Source organism: Nicotiana tomentosiformis, chromosome 11 (assembly GCF_000390325.3).
Source record: "Nicotiana tomentosiformis chromosome 11, ASM39032v3, whole genome shotgun sequence".
In the NCBI taxonomy this organism is placed as follows: domain Eukaryota; kingdom Viridiplantae; phylum Streptophyta; class Magnoliopsida; order Solanales; family Solanaceae; genus Nicotiana; species Nicotiana tomentosiformis.
Window position 1 is genome coordinate 1,931,733 of NC_090822.1, and position 22,337 is coordinate 1,954,069.

Genomic DNA, 22,337 nt, shown 5'->3' on the forward strand with positions numbered 1-22,337 from the left:
CAAGGCCCACACCTACATAAGTACATATACTTTGTTTTACCTAGAGCCTTCCTTTTTCAAATTGACATTTTTTATTTTACAAAAATGATGCCCAGTCTTATGTCGCATTCAGGCAAAGTTTGAGAAAGTGTCGCACTCTGAAAGAGCATGATATAAGCAGCCTATTTGGATGCAAACATCAATACTTGATTTTACGGTTCGAACCCGTGACAAATAAATCACACAAAAATAATTTTACCGTTGTTATTAGGTTCCCCTTCCAAGTTGCTATTTTTTATAAATATATTATATTCGGTATACACCGACCCGACTAAACCAAATTTCCATAGAATAGAGTTTATTAAAGGAGAAAACACTCTATGCTGAGGAGTTCTCCATTCACGGAGTACAAATCCGAGACACTTGTAACTGCAAGCGTAGAATTTCATCCATCTCATCACACTCTTTAGTAATGGTGTCCTTATCTAAAGGGTATAATTGACACACCGAGTTAAAAAAATTATAATGTATAAATAGATAATTTTTTAATAATATTAAATGTTTTTGATTTTTTATATATTTACTTTTCATATTTTAACACGAAAATATTCTCCTCGGTGGTTCGTTTTCAAATTGATGCTTCTATTTTACACAAAGAAAAGGTTAGTTGAAAAAATAAAAAAGGCAAAAGTAAAAAAAGGGAACAAATTTTATTAAAAGGGTACATGAGAATCAACCAATGGTTTCTACTTTTCATGAAAATTCCTTTGTTCTCATGCTTAGCTTACAACTTTCCCAATGATATTGGACTATCCATGATCTTCTAGTGGATTTTATCTCATTAAATAATTCAATCTCAAATTTCTATGAAATTCCTCTGTTTGCTTTTATTGGAGTAATTTATATATAAAAACATAAAGTAATATGAGGAGATAAAAGTGGATGTAGGTAAGTAGCTCACTTAGAATCATTAATTTATTTTGTTCCATTCTATAATCTTGATAATCAAATTGTTATTATCTGTATTAACCTCCAAATAATTAATACTTGGCATATTTATGACCTTATCTATAGATGTAAGTTTTGAAGCATAATTTCAAGACCTTAATTGTATAGGTATGTAATATGACATAAATTCAAACACCTAATTTAAAGTTAGATTACCAAAAAGTCAAATGTAATAGTGATAATCATGAACTTTCTTTAAGATATAAATAAATGAAAGTTAGTTAGGAGCAATAAAGGTACTTGAAAGCTCTATTCCAAGAAAAAAAAGAGAAAGGAATAACTTGTTGCTTAGTACGCCAAAAAGATGATAAATCCTTACACGTAGGGTGTTTTTTTATATTAATTTTATAAATATAATATGATTTGATATAAATATAATAATAATTATTAAATTATTTTTAATTAATATATATTTTATCTTAATTTATTATTTTACGATAATAAATTAATCTAATTTGATATAAATATCATTAGTGGATAAAAACTTACCAAAAAAATAAGGTAGGCTTAACAAGCCTCTTAGCTATTTAATTAAGGGATGTTTACCAAAAATGAAAGTCTAAAATAGACTAATGCAAACGAAATAAATGATAGAGAAAAGATGTTGAGTAAGAGTTAAGAGATTACTAATTGAAGGCATTTGTCGTTTTCTAGCAAATAAGGTTTTCTCCTAGCAATTTTGTTTTTTGAAATTCTTATTTTTGTATTTAAATGGCACCATTAGAAGAATATAACATTAATTTTATAATAATAACTATAAGCCATATACTATCACATGAAATGAAAATTAATTTATCTACCATATAAATCTATTTTCTCTTTATTTGTAATTTTGTTGTATTTTTTGGCTTACTATTTTCGAGGGCACTTTCCTATTTTAATGTCAATAATAAAGACTTTAAGTCAGAAAATACCTTATAGGAAAATATTTTTTGGCATGTTTACATAAATCTAATTATTTTTGTCCAAAGTCCCTCTCTTTCTGTCTATATATAAAATAACTATAAATAATTTACTGTAAATTCAATTAAAGAAAAGAGCAGCTCGATATACAAAATATTTTGTATTAATACAGAGTCTGAGGAAGGAGCGCACTCAAAAAATATGATATAGAGAGCTTATATTAATACAAGTGTTAGTAACTATTTTTACTGATCGAACCCGCGACCTATAAATTAAATTGAGTTAGCTATAAAAATACCTTTTAAAACCGTACATTAAAGGCATTTATTGAATTTTAAGAAGAGAGGTGGTCCCCGGAGTGGTTGGGGATGTAAAAGATAAAAGTGAAAAAGGAGTAAAGTATGAATATAGCCCGTGCGATGCCTTTTTGCAGCAGTTGCGTGTGAAAAGCAGAAAATTGGTTTAAAGGTAAACACGAGTTAGTGAATCTCCACCTTACCTCACGCTTCTACAACTTTCGTGTAACTCACTCTCTTCATTTGGTCTTGAAGACTTGACCTTAATTTTTTGTTTCTCACCTGGTATCCTCGCTAAGACCCGATTAAATTCAGATTCACAATTAAGAGTCCCATATTGAAGATAAAATATTGCCTAACAAAAGCGATTTTGTATCCAGAACTCGAATTCGAGACATTTGGTTAAAGGATAAAAGACCTTTGTTATTTTATTATTCATTTGGTTTATTATTTTAAATATAATGATATTCCTGGTTATTATAAGAGATTTTATTAATAATAAAATAAAAAATTTAAAATTTAAAGAAGTTAGAAGCAGAAAAATATAATATTTTTTTGAAACATATTAAAAATAAAAGACTATCGTATAATTTTTTTTGAAGTACTACTATTTAAAAAGAGAGGAAGGGGGAGGAGGTAAATTATAACATACTTTCTAAAATTATTATAAGCATACATCAAACGAATCACAATTTAATGCGGAGGGAAGACTTTGTCTTAGATATGAGATAGCTATAGAAATAAAATCTTAAAATAGAATTATTTTGCATTAAATGGAGGAACCCACTAAAATTAAGAGCAAAAAAGTTTGTGCATTGTAATATTTATTAAATGATTTTTAAGGGGTGCGGCTCCACTTTCTCATCTTCAGAAAAAGAACAAACTAAAAATCAAGTTATAATAATTTTAAACAAAAAAGGAAAAAGAAGAAGGAAATTGTAAAGTAGATACACGCGCCAGAAAAGTGTTTGGGATACTTGTGTATGAATCAATAGTAAAGAAGCAACTAATTGCAAAACAAATGAGGGAACTAAAAAGGCAGTCAATCTAGTCATAGTGAATGAAAAAGGAAGAAGAAAAAGCTTTTTAGAGATAATAAAAAAGCAATCTTAGCTACTCATGAATCTCCTCATCTCACTCTTTAAAAAGGTTTCAACTTTTAGTTACTATTATTTTATTTCTTGCTTCTTTCTTTCTCTCTCCCCCATTATCTATTTGAAAATAATACAATGACATAAGATTGTTTTGTTTATTAGTGAAAAACAATAAAAAATAATAATGAAGCCATTAAAGGTGCTTCTTAGTGGTCAACAAAATGAATCAAGGATCATAAAGTTTCTAACTTCACGTCTTTGTGCCGGGAGTCTTTCAGAAATAATTTTTTTATCTTCATGAGATAGGAATAAGGTATGTGTATACACCATCCTCTACAAACTTCACTTGTGAGATTACGAATCAGCTGAACCTTATTCAGGATTGATCTTTCTTAATTGAGAGTCTTATCGTTATTGAGGAAGCATCTAATTTCTAACTTCGAGGGTTTAGTGCCAAGACCAACGAATGTCTCCTAGCAAACTTTTCCACTATACCCCAAAGAACCAAGCGACAATGTTGTTCTTGTGTTCAAATCCTACTAGTTGATAATACTAGGTGATTTATTCTTACTGTCTAATTTTTAGTAAATAAAGTTATTCGATATCTATATTGGTAAAAAATAACAGATTTTTATAAAATCAACCTAGATGCGCATAAACTAGTCCAACACCACAATATAGAATAACAATAAAGCAACAATGAAAAGGGGAAACCATTTTGATTAAAGAATTCAGAAAAATGTTGTTGTAATAAGAAAAAGATGACACAAAAAGTAGGGCAGGTTTGGTTTTTTCCTCTGTCCACAGAGCATTTTCCAGAAATCTTTGCAACTGAAAGTACTTTCACTTATCTCCCTTTCTTCCATAAATTCTCTCCCCCCTACCCCCCTTAACCCCCCACCCACCTAAAACTCAAAAAAGGCACATACAATAAAAACAAACAATGACATGCCCTCCTTTATCTGCCTCGTTAACTTTTTTATGCTTTCATACAATTAGCAATTATTTATCATACATAAAATTTAAAATTTAATAATATGATAATTTATCATAAATTATTTAATTTTACGTTGATCGTCAATTTAACAAAAACTTTCTTCTTTTTCAAATTCATATTGGTTACGTGAATGAGCTCCTCATTATCATTTTATTTGTGATTAAAGCATAATTATTGTAGTTTGAAGATAAAATTTTAAATTTTGATGTAATAACTTTCTAATATATAGATTGTTACTTTATTTAATATTTTATTTTGTTGCTATTAATATAAATACATATATCAATTATTAAATGATATTGATGTAGTCCCACATATTATTTCATATGATGATATTCGAATTTAAGAAAAAGAGAAGGACTTCTCACACTTAACTAACAACTAGTTTGGATGATTGTTACATATTGTATTGTGTCGTATTGTTATTTTAAATATAATATTTGTTTTGATTATTACTTAAATTTTATTGTATCGTATCGTTAAATCCGTCTTTACGTAACAAAGTGCCACTTTATATAGGGGCAGGCATAAAATCCGAAAAACCGAATTTCGAACCGGACCGAATTAATTCGGTATTTCGATTTTTTCGGTATTTCGGTATTAAATTTTCGGTATTTCGGTATAAAGACTTTATGAAACGCCGAATTTGGTGTGGTGGCGTCGTTATCTTTCTTTTTTCTCCGGCTTACCCTTCCTTATTATTAAATAATCATATTTTATACTTTGCCCTACTCTTTAATATAATAATTCTACTTCGTATCATATATTTTCTTAGTAATATAGCAAGTTTATTTTCACATTATTGGTGAATGATATTATGAAATGATGACAAACGATACAATTTATCCAAATATTATATTTATCAAACAATACAATATAATGCAATATGATACATTATGAAACGACATGTAATAACAATCCAAACAAGCTGTAAAGTATTATAACTATCAAGTTTTATGGTGAGATGAATAAGATCTTTATATTTTTAGTAAATATATCGAGTTCGAGCATGAGTATGAATTTTTTTTTGATAAGGCGTGTTTCACCCTTTAAAGGCGCAAATTCGAATCAATTAGGGTCGCAATACGAATAACCAATGAAAAAGGTAGGACTAATTTAAAGTTCAAAAGTTTTCAAACATAGGAATATATTATTTTCTCGGAACAACAAGAAAATAAAAGCCATATAAAATAAAGGGCATGTCCTATCGCTATGTACAGGATTTGGAAAGGATCGAATCACAAATATTTATTATATGCAACTTTATCTTATATTTCTACGAGAAGCTGTTTTTAACGCTCGAACCCATAACCTCTTGCTTATGTCACTAAAGCTCACTTTCAAAGCCATATAAAATAAAACAATAACAATACTATTATTTTAATCTTTTAGCTTATGTCATAGTAATAGTAGCAAGTAAAAAGGAGATATTTTTGGAGGAAAGAAGAAGTGAAGTGGGTATTTAATGAAAAAGAAGAAGACGGTGTGCATGTGTTGTTTATTTCCTTTTATCATCTTCATCATCATCTTTCCTAGAGAGAGAAAAAAAAAACAACTCAAAACAACAAGCACAAACTTAGCTGTAGACATAGAGAGAGAAAACTCAATAAAACTCTCTCAAATTTCATCTTCTTCTCAAATTTCATTTCTATTGAGTAATTTTGTTCGGTATGAGGGCAGGTTTGAGTACGATTCAACAAACGCTAACGGCAGAGGCAGCAGCCGTACTAAACCACTCAATATCCGAAGCCGGTCGCCGTAACCATGGCCAAACGACGCCGTTACACGTGGCAGCAACCTTGCTCTCTTCACCTTCCGGATTTCTCCGTCAAGCCTGTATCCGTTCACACCCTAATTCATCTCACCCGCTCCAGTGCCGAGCGCTTGAGCTTTGCTTCAGCGTCGCGCTGGAGCGGTTACCTACGGCACAAAATATGCCATCAGGGACTGAGCCCCCGATTTCTAATGCGCTTATGGCCGCTTTAAAGCGGGCACAAGCGCATCAACGTAGAGGTTGTCCTGAACAACAACAACAGCCGCTTTTAGCTGTGAAAGTTGAATTAGAACAATTGATTATATCTATTCTAGATGATCCTAGTGTGAGTCGTGTTATGCGTGAGGCTAGTTTTTCTAGTCCAGCTGTTAAGGCAACAATTGAACAATCGTTGACACAGACTGTTTCGACTCCCTTGAATCATAATTGTCTTACTGCTTCTCCCGGTTTTCTTGGTGGTGCTCGCAATAACAATAGTAATGATGTTACTTTGGCTACTTTTAATACTTCTCTTGGTGGTTCTCGAAATATGTACTTGAATCCCAAGTTGCAGTTGCAGCATCAGGGTGGGGGTTTGGGTGGAGGGGGTGGGTTAGGGGTAGGGGGATTGGGAAATTTACAAAGGAGTGAAGAAGTGAAAAGGGTGTTGGAAATTTTGTTGAGAAGTAAGAAAAGGAACCCGGTTTTAGTTGGGGAAGGTGAGCCGGAAAGTGTGGTGAAGGAAGTTTTAAGGAGGATTGAGAAAGGGGAATTGGGAGAAGGGGTTTTGAAGAATTTACAAATTGTTCAAATGGAGAAGGAATTAGATAAAAACGAGATACTGAACAAGATTAAGGAATTGGTAGGGGTAATTGAGGGGAAAATTAGTAGTGGAGGAGTGATTCTTGATTTGGGCGATTTGAAATGGCTTGTTGAGCAACAGCAGCAACAGCCAGCTATGGTTTCTGAGATTGGAAAAGCAGCAGTGGCTGAAATGGGAAAGTTATTAGCGCGATTTCGAGAGGGTAATAATAGATTATGGTTGATTGGTACAGCAACTTGTGAGACTTATTTGAGGTGTCAAGTTTATCATTCTACTATGGAAAATGATTGGGATCTTCAAGCTGTTCCCATTGCTTCAAGATCTCCTCATCCCGGAATATTTTCAAGGTATTTGGTTTGCATTAATTCTATTTTTGAGTCACTAAATTTGACAATTTGGGATAAAATTGAATCTTTGAATGTTGAATATTGATCTTTGGGAACATTTTTGAGTCACTGAATTTGACAATTTGGGATAAAAATTGAATCTTAAAATATTGAATATCGATCTTTGGGAATATTTTTTGAGTCATTGAATTGACATGTTGGGATAAAAATTGAATCTTCGTATCTTGTGTGTGTGTGTGTGTGTGTGTGTGTATAATCCAGTAAGATGCTCTTTCTAGAATTATTCTGTTGAAACTATTTAATTTTCCTCCAGAATTGATTGGATTGGATGTTTAGTATGTGTATATGTTCACTTTCCGATTTTGTTTTTAGAGCGATCTTTTGATTTGGTTATTGGTTTGAACCTTTTAGGCTTGGAAATGAAAGAATTCTTGGAAATTCTTTGGATCCTATGAATCCGCTGAAGAGCTTTATTGCCGCCCCAGTGCCTGCATTACTGATGCGTGTACCGGAGAATTCAAATCCGAGATTGAGGATGTCGTGTTGTCCTCAGTGCAAGGAGAAGTTTGAACACGAGTTGGCGAAACTTGTATCCAAGTTTGAGAATTCATCTGCTGAAGAATCTAAATCAGAATCTCCTCGACCTCAGTTGCCTCAGTGGTTGCAAAATGCCAAGCTAAAGAATGATACTAAAGTAACTGCTCTGTCACAGGTATGTGTTACTTACTTGATTAATGAAACCTTAGGATGACTTATATTGTGTGCGAGCGGATGAATCAATTCTGTCTTTTGATGTCTTCGCAGAGTAAGGATCAAGGACTTTTGCAGCAGAAGACTCAAGAATTGCAAAAGAAGTGGAACGATACATGCTTGCAACTTCATCCGAATTTCCAGCGCAATGTTGGTCATGAAAGAACAGTACTATCCCCTGTTCTCTCTATGCCGGGGTTGTATAATCCGAACCTGCTTTTGCATCAACCTTTACAGCCTAAGCTACAACCGAGCAGAACCCTAGGAGTGAGCCTGCAACTGAACACCACCCAAATGGCTAGCCAACCACCGGAAAAGGCAGCGGCTAGTCCGCCACGCAGCCCTGTTAGGACCGACTTGGTTCTAGGTCAAAAACCGACTGAAACTACCGGTGAGAAAACTTTGGAAGATCAAGCGAAGGACTTCCTCAGCTGCATATCTTCTGTGCCTCAGAACAAGTTACTTGACAAATTTGCTAGTGCATTAGATGCTGATACATTTAAAAGGCTTCTCAAGGGTCTAATGGAAAAGGCGTGGTGGCAGCGAGATGCAGCTTCTTCTGTAGCTTCCGCTGTGTCAAGGTGCAGATTGGGGAACGGGACACAGCGCGGTGGTGCACCAAAGGGTGACATATGGCTGTTATTCACTGGTCCTGACAGATTTGCCAAGAGAAAGATGGCATCAGTTCTTGCTGAGCAAATGTGCGGAAACAGTCCTATAATGATATGCCTTGGTTCACGACGAGATGATGAAGAGTCCGACGTAGGTTTCCGTGGCAAAACAGCTGTAGACCGTATCGCAGAGGCTGTTAGGAGGAATCCACTTTCAGTTATTATGCTCGAGGATATTGATGAAGCAAATGTGCTAGTTCGCGGAAACATAAAACGAGCCATGGACAGAGGTAGGCTTACTGATTCACATGGCCGTGAGATAAGTCTCGGCAATGTTATATTCATCCTTACCGGGAATTGGTCTGCAATGAGCCCTGAGAGCTACAGGAATGAGTATTTGATGGAAGAAAAGAAGCTCATCTCGCTAGCTAGTTCCAATTGGCAGTTAAAGTTAACAATGGGTGAAAAGAGTGCTAAGCGAAGAGCGAGTTGGTTGCATGATGAAGACAGGCTTACAAGACCTAGAAAAGAATTGAATCTAGGACTTTCGTTCGATCTTAACGAAGCAGCAGATTTTGAGGATTATAGAACTGATGGATCGCACAACTCGAGTGATCTAACTGTTGAGCATGAAGAAGAACCCGGACTTGAAAACAGGCGATTCTCACTTGCATCAGTTCCTCACGAACTCGTCAGTTCAGTGGACGATACCATACAATTCAAGCCGATTGAATATCCCTTTGCTCGACGTGAGATCAAGAAAACAATAAGCACGAAATTCTCAATGGTCGTCGATGACAAGGTCTCAATCGAAGTGGAAGACGATATAGTAGACCGGATCCTAGGTGGATTATTTCGTGGTCGGACAAGCTTAGAACAATGGGTTGAGAAAGTTTTAGGGCCAAGTTTCGATCAAATCCAGCCGCGTCTATCCTCTTCCGATGAGAATGTTATCGTTCGACTTCAGCTTGAACTGCATACAGACTCCAATGTCCATAGCAATGGAGAATGTCTACCTAGTAAAGTCACAATAGTAGAAGATGGGCAGTAGTGAAATGGTATTTTCCTCAATTCCTCTTGGGTACATTTGTAAATAGGAAAGACTTTGTGGCTGTGGAACAAACAAAACAGGATAGAGAGGGGGGGTAAAGAAGCAAAAGATTTACCACAAAAGAGTGAGATGTTGATAAATTAGAGAAAACCTTGAAATGTCCCAGGCACTTTTTTTCCATATTTTATTTTTTTTGTTTTTAATATTTTTGTTGTTATAGTAAATCTTGTACTAGATATTTATTATTATGAGCCATGATTAATAAGATAGAGGAATTCCTCCTTTGGAAATTCTCCATTTTTCCTCTGTAAGGATAACTTTGTATACATCTCTGCATTGAATGGGTCAAAAGACTTGTTAATGCCAACGTTTAATAAGTCAACCATTTATCAACTTCAATATCTCTCACACATTTGACTATAAAGGGAATACCAAGCAAACACACTATTTATGGCTGTTACCTGTTGTATCGTATCTGTTATTTTAAATACAATATTTGTTTTAAATATAATATTTGTTTTGGTTGTTAATTAAATTTTATTGTAGTCTATCATTAAATCTAAATGTGTCACTTTATATAACAATCGATTTGGTATAGTTGCATCGTTATCTTGTCTTTTTCTCTCATCTCACCCTTCATTATTATTAAATAATTTTATTTTATCATTTGCCCTACCTTTTTATATAATAAATTTAGCCAATATCATAATTTTTCTTTATAATATTGCAAGTTTATTCTTCATATTGTTGATGCATGATATCATGAAACAACAAAAAAACGATACAATACAATACGATACGATACATTATGAAACGATGTATAACAACCATCCAAACAAGCTGTTGGTCGTTTAAAAAAGAATGATATGTTTTTAAATTTTGAAATAATTAATTGTATACTTCCCTGAGATACAAAAGATTTTATAATTATCACAAATATTATGGCATATTTAAAGTCAAAGATTTCAAAATTGTTATAATCACACAAATGCTAACATATTTTAGATCATTAATTTCAAAAATTTTACATTTTAAACGCTCTGTTGGTTCAAAATATATTAAATAAATTAAAACAAGAGGAGTAAAGAGTTAAAGTTTCAACTTTCAATCAAAAGGGATATAAATATACGGTCAAACTTTTTTATAAAAGTTATTCTTTATATATAACAATACTTTATTATAACGGTTAATTTGTTTTTTTAGAACCAGTTTTATATGTTATCTTATAACAATACTTTACTAGACAACCAATTTTGAGTTTGAATATCTTCATTTCAACTCATAATCAAATAGAAAAATTAAAAAGAATTAAAAACATAGCAGAAGGAAAAAGAGAGAGATTTCTAAGTGACAGGTCAAAGGTAGAAATACAAAGGTATAGCAGAGATCAGATGGTCAAAAATGAACTTTTTAGTTTGATGGTTTTTGGTGAAAGAAAAAAAACTTAAAAGGTACTATTAATTATTAATTAATGAGAAAATGAAAGCGCATGCTGTTTTGTACACAAGTCACGTTCTTGCATGTGTTACGTGTCGCTACCCCTGTAAAAAGCTGTAACATTAGAAAAAGGGGTATTAACACTTTTTAGTCCGTATCAGAAATTATTTATATTTGATAGTCAAAAAAATATATAAAATTTATATAATTTTTGTATATAACATACAAAATGTATATATATACAAAAAATATATATATTTTTGACTATTATTTTTACAGCAGCTATACAGTATCATTTTTTCCTATGAAAATCCCCTCTTCTATAAATTGTTTGAGTGTATAAATTTGGACCATGCAAAGTGATATTCTAACTCCAACAGTGACTTGTCCACTACGTGTGTGATATAGAGACTTTTTTTTTATATAGTCATTTTAAGTTATTAATTTCTAAATTTAAAGAAAATAATTCGGCAGGAGCGTATTTAGTGTAGAGATTATGGATTTATCTAAGTATGTAGCTTTCGCTCATACTTCATATTTTTGCCTAAAAAATTATTAAATATATACAAATAATAAATTTTAGACTCATTAAATTAGATAAGATGAGGTAGAATTACGAATCTGAACCCATAAAGTTCAAATTCTCGATCCGCCTTTGTAGTCAGGTGTACAAAGCACCGCATATTTATGCAAATTTGGGGCAGGGGCAGCTCTAACGGCTTGGGCAGTGAGGTAGTCGCCTTAAGCCCCCAAAAATTTGAAAGCCCCAAATTTATTTTAAATTATTATTATTATTATTATTATTATTATTATTATTATTTAAATTATATAAATAATTAGTATAAGGAAATGTGTAACTGTATTTTTTTTTTTTGGTTATTTGATTGTTATTTTTTATCACTAAATTCATAAATTATGATAGTTTTCTTTACTTGATTAATTAGTATATTACTATATTTGCTTCAGTCTTCAATTTTAATTTTATCTTTTTATATAGGAATTAAGTTATATATATCGACAACATAATGAATTTCTTTTACAGAATTAATAATTTATATATATTTAATAATTTTTTAAAAATAAATATAAGAATTTGACCAGAATTATTGAGTTCGACGAAACCCGCGACCAACATATTAGCTCCCAGAGGGATGGAAAGGATCCATATATATATATATATATATATATATAAAAAAAAAGAGGGGGAAAGAATCTTTTAATGAAAATTATGCCTTTGTTGTTGTGTGCAATGGAATTTATTTCTATTCTAATTAAATGTAATTTTCTATGCTATCTGTATATTTGAATATGTTATATTACAAATAATTTACCTTTTATTTTAAATTATTACACTTATTATGAACGATGATTGATAGTTAATTTTAAATGATCTTATAGCATATTTACAATGTCGTTTATAGAAGCTAATTAAGCTCTTTGCATTTTACCAAATTGTCTCTTGTGTGAACACAGTTGCTTTCTCGAAGATTCTTCTCATTGTCACAATGACCATTACATATTTTCTTTTCTTTTTTTCTTTTTATGAGAATATCAAATTTAATTTCGGAAATATTAGAATTTTTTTTATAGTCATCTCATATTTAATACGCACTAGCTGAAAGTTTCTTCATTAATATGTGTATACACAAAATTTGTTAACAAACAATTATTCATCTCTTGTTTTTTGGAACTTGCGTATGAATCGTTTTATTTTTCTTTTATTTTTCAATATCTTCTATAAATAGAAATTTTAATTACAAAATAAAAATCAGGAAATTGCCTTTTGCGCCATTCGAAATGGTATTCTCTTGATATCAGTTGTCCCTTTGGATATAACAATAGCAAGCTTTGACAATATCGTCATTTCTAAGATGAAAATTTCTAATTTAGTAATTCAGAGTTCCCACGCAAAATTAAAAAAAGAAAAAATAGATCGTCAGCTAAAAAGAGCTAAAATAAATAATTTAAAGTCTTAAAGAAAAGGCCGGCATAATTTTCAAGTAAGGCTTGCGAAAATTTTAAAAAAAAAAGGAGGAAAGAAATTAAAGGTGAGGCCGGCAATCTTTCTTTTATAGCGGTTAATACTCACTAGCATCGAGTGTTTATACCAATTCAATAAATACATTACATATGTTTATAAAATTGGTTATCTTTAAATCATATTTAAATAATATACTAACTCACTTCAGTATTCGTTGACCCTAATTAATCTAAATTCCCACGGCATATGACCCTAAAAGCTAACGCTTTCAACCAGAAAAAAAAGGGGCAGTCCGGTGCACGAAACATTCTGTATTCATGGAGGATCCAGGAAAAGGTCGCATCCAAAGGAGTATGATGTTAGGTAACCGACCTTGATACAAGCATCAACAACAGATTTCACAACTCGAATCGATGACATATAGATTGTATAGAGACATAGGTGTAACGGATATGCACAAAATTTTGATCATCATCTAAACTAAAAATACTATTGATGGTAGGCTATCATCCCGTGTTTTAGTCGCTTATTATACTCTAATTCACTGCACTTTACTTATGTTGAGCTTTAATTGGTAGTGTTTTGTACTTATTGTGTGTTTTATGCCTTGTATGAGTGATTCCTAGTTATGTAGATGTTGTGGAGCTAATTCGAACTATTTGGAGTTTTGAAATCTGAGTAGAAGCCCAAGCAATTAAGCCGGGATCACGTTTGGGGGTCGAAAATCAAGTCTGGATGTCAAAAATTTGAAAAATTCATTTATGGCCACAATTTGCACTACCGCCCCGCGACATGCCCTGTGGGGTACGGGGTGCTAGTGCAAAAAGTGACAAAAAATTATATTTTGGCACGTTCTGGAATTTCCTACATACGCGCCGCATGGGGTGGTGCGGTAGCCCAAAAATATTAAAGTGACTTCTCAATTCCGCTAAAAAGGGGTAATTTCGTCCGGGGATTATTGGGGGATGGCTTAAATATACGAAAAAATACCATTTTCGGGACTTTTGATACAATTTCGACCTAAGGAGGCCAAGGAGGCTAAGGAGGAGTTGGAAGAACACAAGCACAAGAATTTCATCATTCATTCCTCACTCAAGATCCCAGTTTGGATTGAATTTATGTTTTCCTATACTTTAGTTACATTTGTGAAGAACTTCTCCATGTCTATGGAGTAGATCCTTTTGGGTTTTGATGGATTTGGTGTATTGATGATTGTTTATGGATTATAACTCTATTTTTATGTATTTGAATCATTTTTGGAAGATTTAATTGTTGCATCTATATTCACTTGTTCTTGCAATCGAAAGAGGCATAACTTGTGATATCTTTGCATAATATTGTTGGTTGAGTTCATAGATTCTTCTAAGTAATCGAAAGAGGCTAGTTAAATCATTGATTAAACCTAGTTAGGAGAATAATCGAAAGGGGTTTTCCTAAAGATCGATCCATTACGCATTCTTGCATATTTTCACAGAGCTTAAATTGGTTAATATTGAGAGGTTGAGACTTAATTGAGAGAGGAGTTTCTACTAAACAATTGTAGTGATAATTAAGCGAATTCAAGAGACTCGCTTGAATATTAGAAGTGAATTATCTAGAGTTAAATCCCTGACAATTATTTTATACCTATCCTATCAAAACTCCATTTTCTGCCATTGATATCTTCCTTTGCTTAGCCCTTGCTTCGATTGTCATTAGTCAATTAGCTCTAGATTCTTAATTAATTTTAGTATTAACCACATAAATTTAAATTGTTGATCATCTTGGATAGCGATCTAGTTACAAACTACGATAATACTGTTTAACTCCAATCACTGTGGATACGATATTATACTATCTTTGACTAGCAAGCACAATTTAAGTGTGTGTTTTATGCTCGCCAACTATACATAACATCGATATAATTTTGTGCCTATAATCCTATCTTTCTAAGTTATTCAGTAATTCTTTTTGGTGATCACTTTTTTCTAGCCGATCTTAGTATTTCTCCTTTGTCAAACACTTTTACCAGACCAAGCAAATAATTTAATGGGAGAAAATAGAAAGAAAGAACATTGGATGACAACTAGAAATTTAATTCTCGACTATAGAAAAGAACCTGCAAAACAACAAAGCCTGCCTTTATTATCGTTTTTTAATAGATAAGTCGTTATACAAGATGAACAACTTGATTTTTTAAAATATATTGCACTAGAAAAATTGGCTGTCTTTCATTATTGTGAATTATTTTAATCTTAGATTTATTTGCCCCCCGAGGAATAGGGGAGTTATTCATCGTCATGAATGATGCAACTTCAAACCTGTATATAATATATGCTCATTAATTGTCACTTTTTGGACAGTTTAGATATGGCTGACATAAGATAAGTATTTTCCAAACTTAAGAAGGTAGGTTTACTTAATTATTATACCAAACGAAATAAGTACCTATCAAACAGCTCGCCCTATTAAATTACTAAATGTGTGTTCGGCCGCCAATAAAAATTATTGTAGGGTGGTAAATATTTTTTCATCATTACTTAAAGGTTTCGAGTTTGAGCTCTAGATATGAAGTCGCCTTAAGTAGAAAGCGTTTCACCCTCCAATATGGGACTTTCCGGCGCGGATTCGAATTTAGTCGGACGTCAATGTGAATGTCGGACAGCAAGTAAAAAAACAAAATAAAAATATGTGCGTGAATAAGACATAAGTTGCCCTTGAATTAAAGAGATTAGGTCGGAAAGAGAGATTATAATTTAATATATTAAGACTTTTCTTAGTCAGCCCTATTATCGACCTTTTTCTTTTACGTATACTTAAGCCGGCATAGTCTTAAATTTATGGAGAAATTGAAGTGATAGCAATTGATAGAAATTGAAATTGATTATTGTTGACATTTTAGCATTTTCAAAGGAAACTACAAAGAAATTTCTGAAGCAAGGGATTTTTTTTTTACAATTTTTGACATGGTGAAATGAACTTTGAGTCTAAATAATAAAAGGGATAAGTTTTGTGAAGAGAGTTTTGACTATGATTTTCAAACATCAACGTTTGAGCCTGTATAATATAATCGTATTCACATTTTAACTATGGGGCAAAAAGTATCATATATTTATACATTGATCTGAATACACGTGTGTGGTGTTTGGATTTGGTTTTTCTAGTTTAGAAAGTTTACGGCTTTGGGTTTGTGGTTGAATTACACTTTGATAAAATGTGGTGGGATGATTGAGATTTTATCCATATTTATTCAAATATTTTGAGTTCGAGCCTTTAGATTATTGGAAAATTTCTTGAACCATTTAATCTTTTGTAGGTCTCCGAAATGGATTAGAACTAGTCGAACCAATAGTTGTCGAATAAGGACAGTTTCGTACACAAAATATCTCGCGTTCACGCAGTATTCATAAAAATACTGTAACTCAAGAATGTGATGTAGATAGTCTATAAGGACAGTCTAGTACACAAAGTATCTCGCGTTCATGCAATATTCATAGAAAGACCGCACCCCAAAAATGTGATGTAGATAACTATCTTAATACAAACATTAATGACTGTTTTCACGATTCAAACAAATGACTTATAAGTCATCATACGAAACAACTTTATTGTCGCTCCGAGACTCTCTTTCAGCCGTTCAATATGATATATTTTTGTTTTTTTTTCTTTCTCTAGAAGGTGTTCTACTTTAGAAGATCAATAGAAGCCACATATGAAAAGAATATGATACAAAATAAAAGAATCCCGCTTCACAAGAAACAGACAACCGACCTCTTTAATGCATTACCAGCTTGAATTTGGAGACCACTATTGTTTGGCTCAAAAAACAACAAATAAAACTATCACTCAATAAATGTATACTTTTCTTCCCCTGTCCATTCCCCTAACCCCACTTACAATACCCAACCCCCCGCCTAATTAATGGCAAATAGCCTTTCCACAAAGGACATTTTTCTTTGAATGTAGACACCCTCTCGCCTACTCATCCACACCTTTAAGAAAGATCAATTAGAAAGTGAAAGCCATTGCTTTTTTAACTTATAGTAACATGACAAAAAGTGTTGCTATCTTCTGATTAATCATATGGTATTAGTAAGGTAAGTGTTGGAGCAATAGTAAAATTATTTTTGTGTGATCTATAAGGCAAATCACTATATAAGTTGTTGGCGGAGAAAGCTCGAAGAGCTTCCCTTCATTCATTACTAAGCCAAGGTACCAAGTTTCCGCATCAGCCAGCGCTTTTTCGAAGAATCCTGCACCCATGGGTATACAGCCTGGTAGGCCTTACCTTTCCGCCGGAGTCGTGAAAGCAGTCACTAATGCTTGCATTGGATAGACTGTCTACATCACACCTCCTGAGTTGCGGCTTTTCTCCACACCTTGTGTGAATGCGAGTTACGTTTTGCATCAAGCTACTCTTTTTTATTTACAACTCACTGATTCGCCTAATAGATTTGCGTAATGGTATTTAAGGCGAATCGCTCCCTGTTAGATTTTTTTATTTTATTTTCAAAACGAAAATATTTAATTAAGGGTGAAGTAATCTCATTCATTTTATTATTTTTATTGATCGAGAAAGTGTCACTCCCTTGCCCCTATCCATTTTGTGTGCTCTAATCTTATTAGTTGGTTGATAGGTAATATATGCACTCAAAAGGATTAATAAATTTCTAAATTGACAAGCTTCTGAAAAAAATGATGTATATGACCCCTTGAGTAAATCTCGCATTAAAAAGGAAAAGAAAAGTGAAGTACACATAAGGTATAATATGACCATTAATTTGGCTTATTTTCAAGTGGGGGGCACTCATGACAAAATTTGTCATGACATAATATCCATTATAACACAATTTGTGGACCAAATTTTCATGACATTTGTCATGACATAATATCCATTATAACACAATTTGTGGACCAAGTTTTCATGACATTTGCCATGACATAATATCCACTATTAGGCCAAGGATTTCTTGCTATAAATAGAGGAGTTTCTCCTCATTTGAGAACACACCAATTCAAGAGATTTTCACTCTTGCCTTTCTTTCTCCTCCTTTATTATAGAGTATTTTGTAAAAGAGTGAGTGTTGGGAAACACTTGTGTGAACCTTTCTTTAGAGTGATCTTGTGAGGTTATTCTCTTGGGGTATTTGGGAATTAGAGTATTTACTCTAATTTTGTACTCTCTTTTGTACTCTTGTTGCTATAGTAAAATTGCTCCTCTTCGCTTGTGGACGTAGGTCACCTTGACCGAACCACGTTAAATTTGTGTCTTCTTTATTTTCTTTAATTGCCATTATTATCAGCTTGCATTGTCTTTGTTATTGTCTTTATAACGTTGTTTGGCTAAATTATGCACTACTCGATTTTTCGATCCTAACAAATTGGTATCAGAGTCATATCTAATCGGGTTAGTTTAAATAGCCAAAATGATTCTAACAAAGTCTTATGTTGAAAATTTTGACCGAAGTGTAAACTTCAAAATGTGGTAATTAAAGATGGAAGTTATCTTAATTCAGGATGACTTAGATTTGGCACTGCAAGGAAAGGAGAAGATGCTCGATAAAATGACGGACAAGAAGTTTGCCGTCATAGACAAAAAGGCAAAAGCATGTATTATTTTAAATATTTCAAATGAGATTTTGCGTGATGTTGCAGCAGAAAGCTCAGCCAAAGGCATATGGGAAAAGCTTAAAACCCTATATATGAAAAGAACAATAGAAAACAGGTTTTGCCTAAAGCAAAAACTCTACACTTTTCGTATGGCTGAAGGTATCTCTATACTTACACATCTTGATGCTTTTGATTCTCTTCTTATGGATTTAAGTAATATAGATGCTGAAAGCAAAGATGATGATCAAGCTGTGTTATTGCTTGTTTTCTTACCTCAGTCTTTTAAACATATAAGAGATACTATGCTTTATGGAAAGGATAATATCTCTTATAAAGATATCAAATCTATTTTGAAATTAAAAGAACAAATAGATAGAGATATTACTGGGGAAACTAGTGGGAACCAAGGGGAAGGCTTATTCATAAGAGGTAGATCCAATAAGAAAGATTCAAGTAGTGAGAAACCTAAATTAAGATCAAAATCCAGATACAGAAATGTCATGTGCAAATATTGTCATAAGAAAGGTCACATTATTTCTGAATGCTTTAAATTAAAAAACAAAGAAAAGCATACAGAAGAAAAATAAGCACAAAAATACTGACACTGCCGAAGCAAGTGTAGCTACTGATGAGACTGAGGGAACTATTTTTTTAGCAACTAATAATAGTTTCAAATCTAACAATGAGTGGATTTTCGATTCGGGTTGTTCTTATCATATGTGTCCCAGTCAGAATTTATTTACCATATATGAATCTATTGGAGGTGGAGTTGTATTGATAGGCAACAATGCTGCCTGCAAAGTTATTAAAAAAGGTACAATCCGAATTAAAATGCACGATGGTGTGGTAAGAACTCTCACCGATGTTAGACATGTTCCTGACTTGAAAAAAAATCTCATCTCTTTGGGCACTCTAGAATCTCTTGGGTGCAAGTACACAAGTGAAGGTGGAGTTCTGAAAGTTTCTCATGGTGCTTTTGTAATCATGAAAGCATGCAGATCTGGTACCTTGTATACTCTTTTGGGATCTACTGTTACAGGTACTACTGCAGTTTCAATATCAAATTATCAGATTCTGACATCACCAAATTGTGGCATATGCGATTGGGGTATATGAGTGAAAAAAGTCTTTCCATCCTCAGCAAAAGAGGTCTCTTATGTGGCCAAAGTACCGAAAATATGGAGTTCTGTGAACATTGTGTGTTCGGGAAGCAGAAAAAAGTCAACTTCAAATCTCTAGCGATTCATAGAACAAAGGGTACTTTGGATTACATTCATTCAGATCTTTGGGGTCCTTCACGTACCCCATCAAAAGGTGGTGCCAAGTATATGTTAACTTTCATTGATAATTATTCAAGGAAAGTTTGGGTTTATTTCCTGTAAAATAAAAGTGATGTTTTCTTAAATTTCAAATAATGAAAAGTTTTGATTGAGAAACAAACAGAAAAATAAGTTAAGCGGCTTAGAGCATCTAATGGCTTGGAATTTTGTAATGATGAATTCAACGAATTTTGCAAGAATGAAGGAATTGCTCGACATCGTACTGTAAGAATGATACCTCAGCAAAATGGTATGGCAGAAAGGATGAATAGAACTCTTTGGAAAAGGGCTCGTTGCATGATTTTAAATGTTGGGTTGACAAACGTCTTTTGGGCAGAAGCTATCTCTACAACCTGTTATATTGTCAACCGTGCTCCTTCTACACCTTTGAACTTTAAGGCTCTAAAGAAAATATGGTCATGCACTCCTATTAATTATTCTGATTTAAAGATATTTGGTTGCCCTGCATACATGCATGTAAATAATGAAAAATTAGAGTCAATGGCTAAAAAGTGCATTTTCCTTGGGTATGCATCTGGGGTGAAAGGATATCGACTATGGTATCCTGATTCCACGATACCAAAATTTTTAATTAACAAATATGTAACCTTTGATGAATCCTCTATGTTATATTCTAGAAAAGAGTCTTCTAGTTCTTGTAATATAGATAAAGGAAAGAGTACATAGAAGCAGGTGGAGGTTGAGATTGGCATTCGTTCTGAGCCAAGCTCATAAACTTTGGAGCAAAATACAGTTGAAACTCCTGAAGTTGAGACTACTGAAGTTGAACCAGAAGAAGAGGAGTATTCTATAGCCAAATATAGACCAAGAAGAGAAGGTAAACAACCATTAAGGTTTAGAGATTATGTTGCATTTGCTTTTTGAGTTGCACAGGAAACTGAAGAAATTGGAGAACCATAAAAAATATTCAGAAGCAGTTTTTGGTGCTGACTCAGCCAAGTGGCTGATTGCAATGAATGAAGAAATTGAGTCTCTCAACAAGAATGGTACCTGGTCTCTTGGGAAGCTGCCATGAGGAAAAAGAATTGTTGGTTGCAAATGGGTCTTCAAGAAAAAGGATGGCATTCCAGGGGTTGAAGATGCGAGGTATAAGGCACGATTAGTTGCAAAGGGCTATAGTGAGGTACAAGGAGTTGATTTTAATGATATTTTCTCACATGTTGTTAAATATAGCTCTATTCGTCTCATGCATGCCTTTGTTGCCACGTATGATTTGGAATTAGAACAACTTGATGTTAAGACAGCTTTCTTACATGGCGAACTTGAAGAACAAATATACATGCATCAACCCGAAGGATTTGAAATTGAAAGAAAAGAAGATTGTATTTGCTTGTTGAAGAAATCCTTGTACGGATTAAAGTAGTCTCCAAGACAATGGTATAAAAGGTTTGATTCCTTTATGTCGGGCCGTGATTATTCGAGGAGCATGCATGATAGTTGTGTTTACTTTCAAAAGTTAAATGATGGTTCATTTGTGTACCTATTATTATATATTGATGACATGCTCATTGATGCTAAGGATTTAAGAGAAATTCACAATTTGAAAAGTCAGCTAAAAAGTGAATTTGAGATGAAAGATTTGGGAGCAGCTAAGAAAATCCTTGGCATGGAGATCAAAAGAGATCGAAAAGCCAACAGGTTATTTCTGACCCAGAAGAAGTACTTGGAGAAAGTCTTGGAGAGGTTTGGCATGAAAGATGCTAAACCAATTAGTACCCCTCTTGCTGCTCATTTTAAGCTATCAGCTGCTCAGTCCCCGCAGTCAGAGGAAGAAAAGAGGTACATGGTGCAAGTTCTTTATTCCAGTGTAGTCAGCAGTATTATGTATGCAATGGTCTGTACACGTCCAGACATTTCACAAGCAGTGAGCGTTGTAAGCCGATTTATGACTTGCCCTGGTAAAGCGCATTGGCATGCTGTGAAATGGATTCTCAGATACTTGCGAGGTACTTCAAACACATATTTGGAGTTTGGGAGAAATACTAATACTTTGGTTAGTTTTGTAGACTCAGATTATGCAAGTGATCTTGACAAAAGAAGATCACTGACAGGCTATGTATTTTGCATTGGTGGTTGCGCTATTAGTTGAAAAGCTACATTACAACATGTAGTTGCTTTATCTACTATCGAAGCATAATATATGGCAGTGACCGAGGCGATCAAAGAAGTTTTATGGTTGAAGGGTCTATATGCGGAAGTCAGTTTACACCAAGGTGGTATTACCATTTTCTGTGATAGTCAAAGTGCCATTCACTTGACTAAAGATCAAATGTATCACGAGAGGACGAAGCACATTTATATAAAGTATCATTTCATCCGAGAAACCATTGTTGAAGGAAAGGTGTCTATTCAGAAGATCAGCACTAGAGACAATCCTG

General features: G+C 33.3%; 2 protein-coding genes across 2 annotated transcripts; both read left to right on the forward strand.

Annotated features, from left to right (window-relative positions):
* The first annotated feature begins 5,775 nt into the window (after positions 1-5,775).
* Positions 5,776-9,923, forward strand: LOC104088477 (protein SUPPRESSOR OF MAX2 1-like). Its single transcript, XM_009593150.4, has 3 exons — positions 5,776-7,200; positions 7,612-7,912; positions 8,005-9,923. Exons 1-3 carry the CDS (start codon positions 5,948-5,950, stop codon positions 9,610-9,612), a joined length of 3,162 nt encoding a protein of 1,053 aa, XP_009591445.1. The 5' UTR covers positions 5,776-5,947; the 3' UTR covers positions 9,613-9,923.
* A 10,246-nt stretch (positions 9,924-20,169) lies between these two features.
* On the forward strand, positions 20,170-22,048 carry LOC138900847 (secreted RxLR effector protein 161-like). The gene is made up of 2 exons (XM_070188478.1): positions 20,170-20,415; positions 21,698-22,048. Exons 1-2 carry the CDS (start codon positions 20,170-20,172, stop codon positions 22,046-22,048), a joined length of 597 nt encoding a protein of 198 aa, XP_070044579.1.
* The last annotated feature ends 289 nt before the right edge of the window (positions 22,049-22,337 follow it).

Coding starts and splice junctions, on each gene's coding strand:
- LOC138900847 (XM_070188478.1), top strand. CDS start 20,170: ATGATACCTCAGCAAAATGGTATGGCAGAAAGGATGAATAGAACTCTT. Junction 20,416..21,697: donor GTTGCCCTGCATACATGCAT/GTAAATAATGAA, acceptor GCTCATTTTAAG/CTATCAGCTGCTCAGTCCCC.
- LOC104088477 (XM_009593150.4), top strand. CDS start 5,948: ATGAGGGCAGGTTTGAGTACGATTCAACAAACGCTAACGGCAGAGGCA. Junction 7,201..7,611: donor CATCCCGGAATATTTTCAAG/GTATTTGGTTTG, acceptor TGAACCTTTTAG/GCTTGGAAATGAAAGAATTC. Junction 7,913..8,004: donor AAGTAACTGCTCTGTCACAG/GTATGTGTTACT, acceptor ATGTCTTCGCAG/AGTAAGGATCAAGGACTTTT.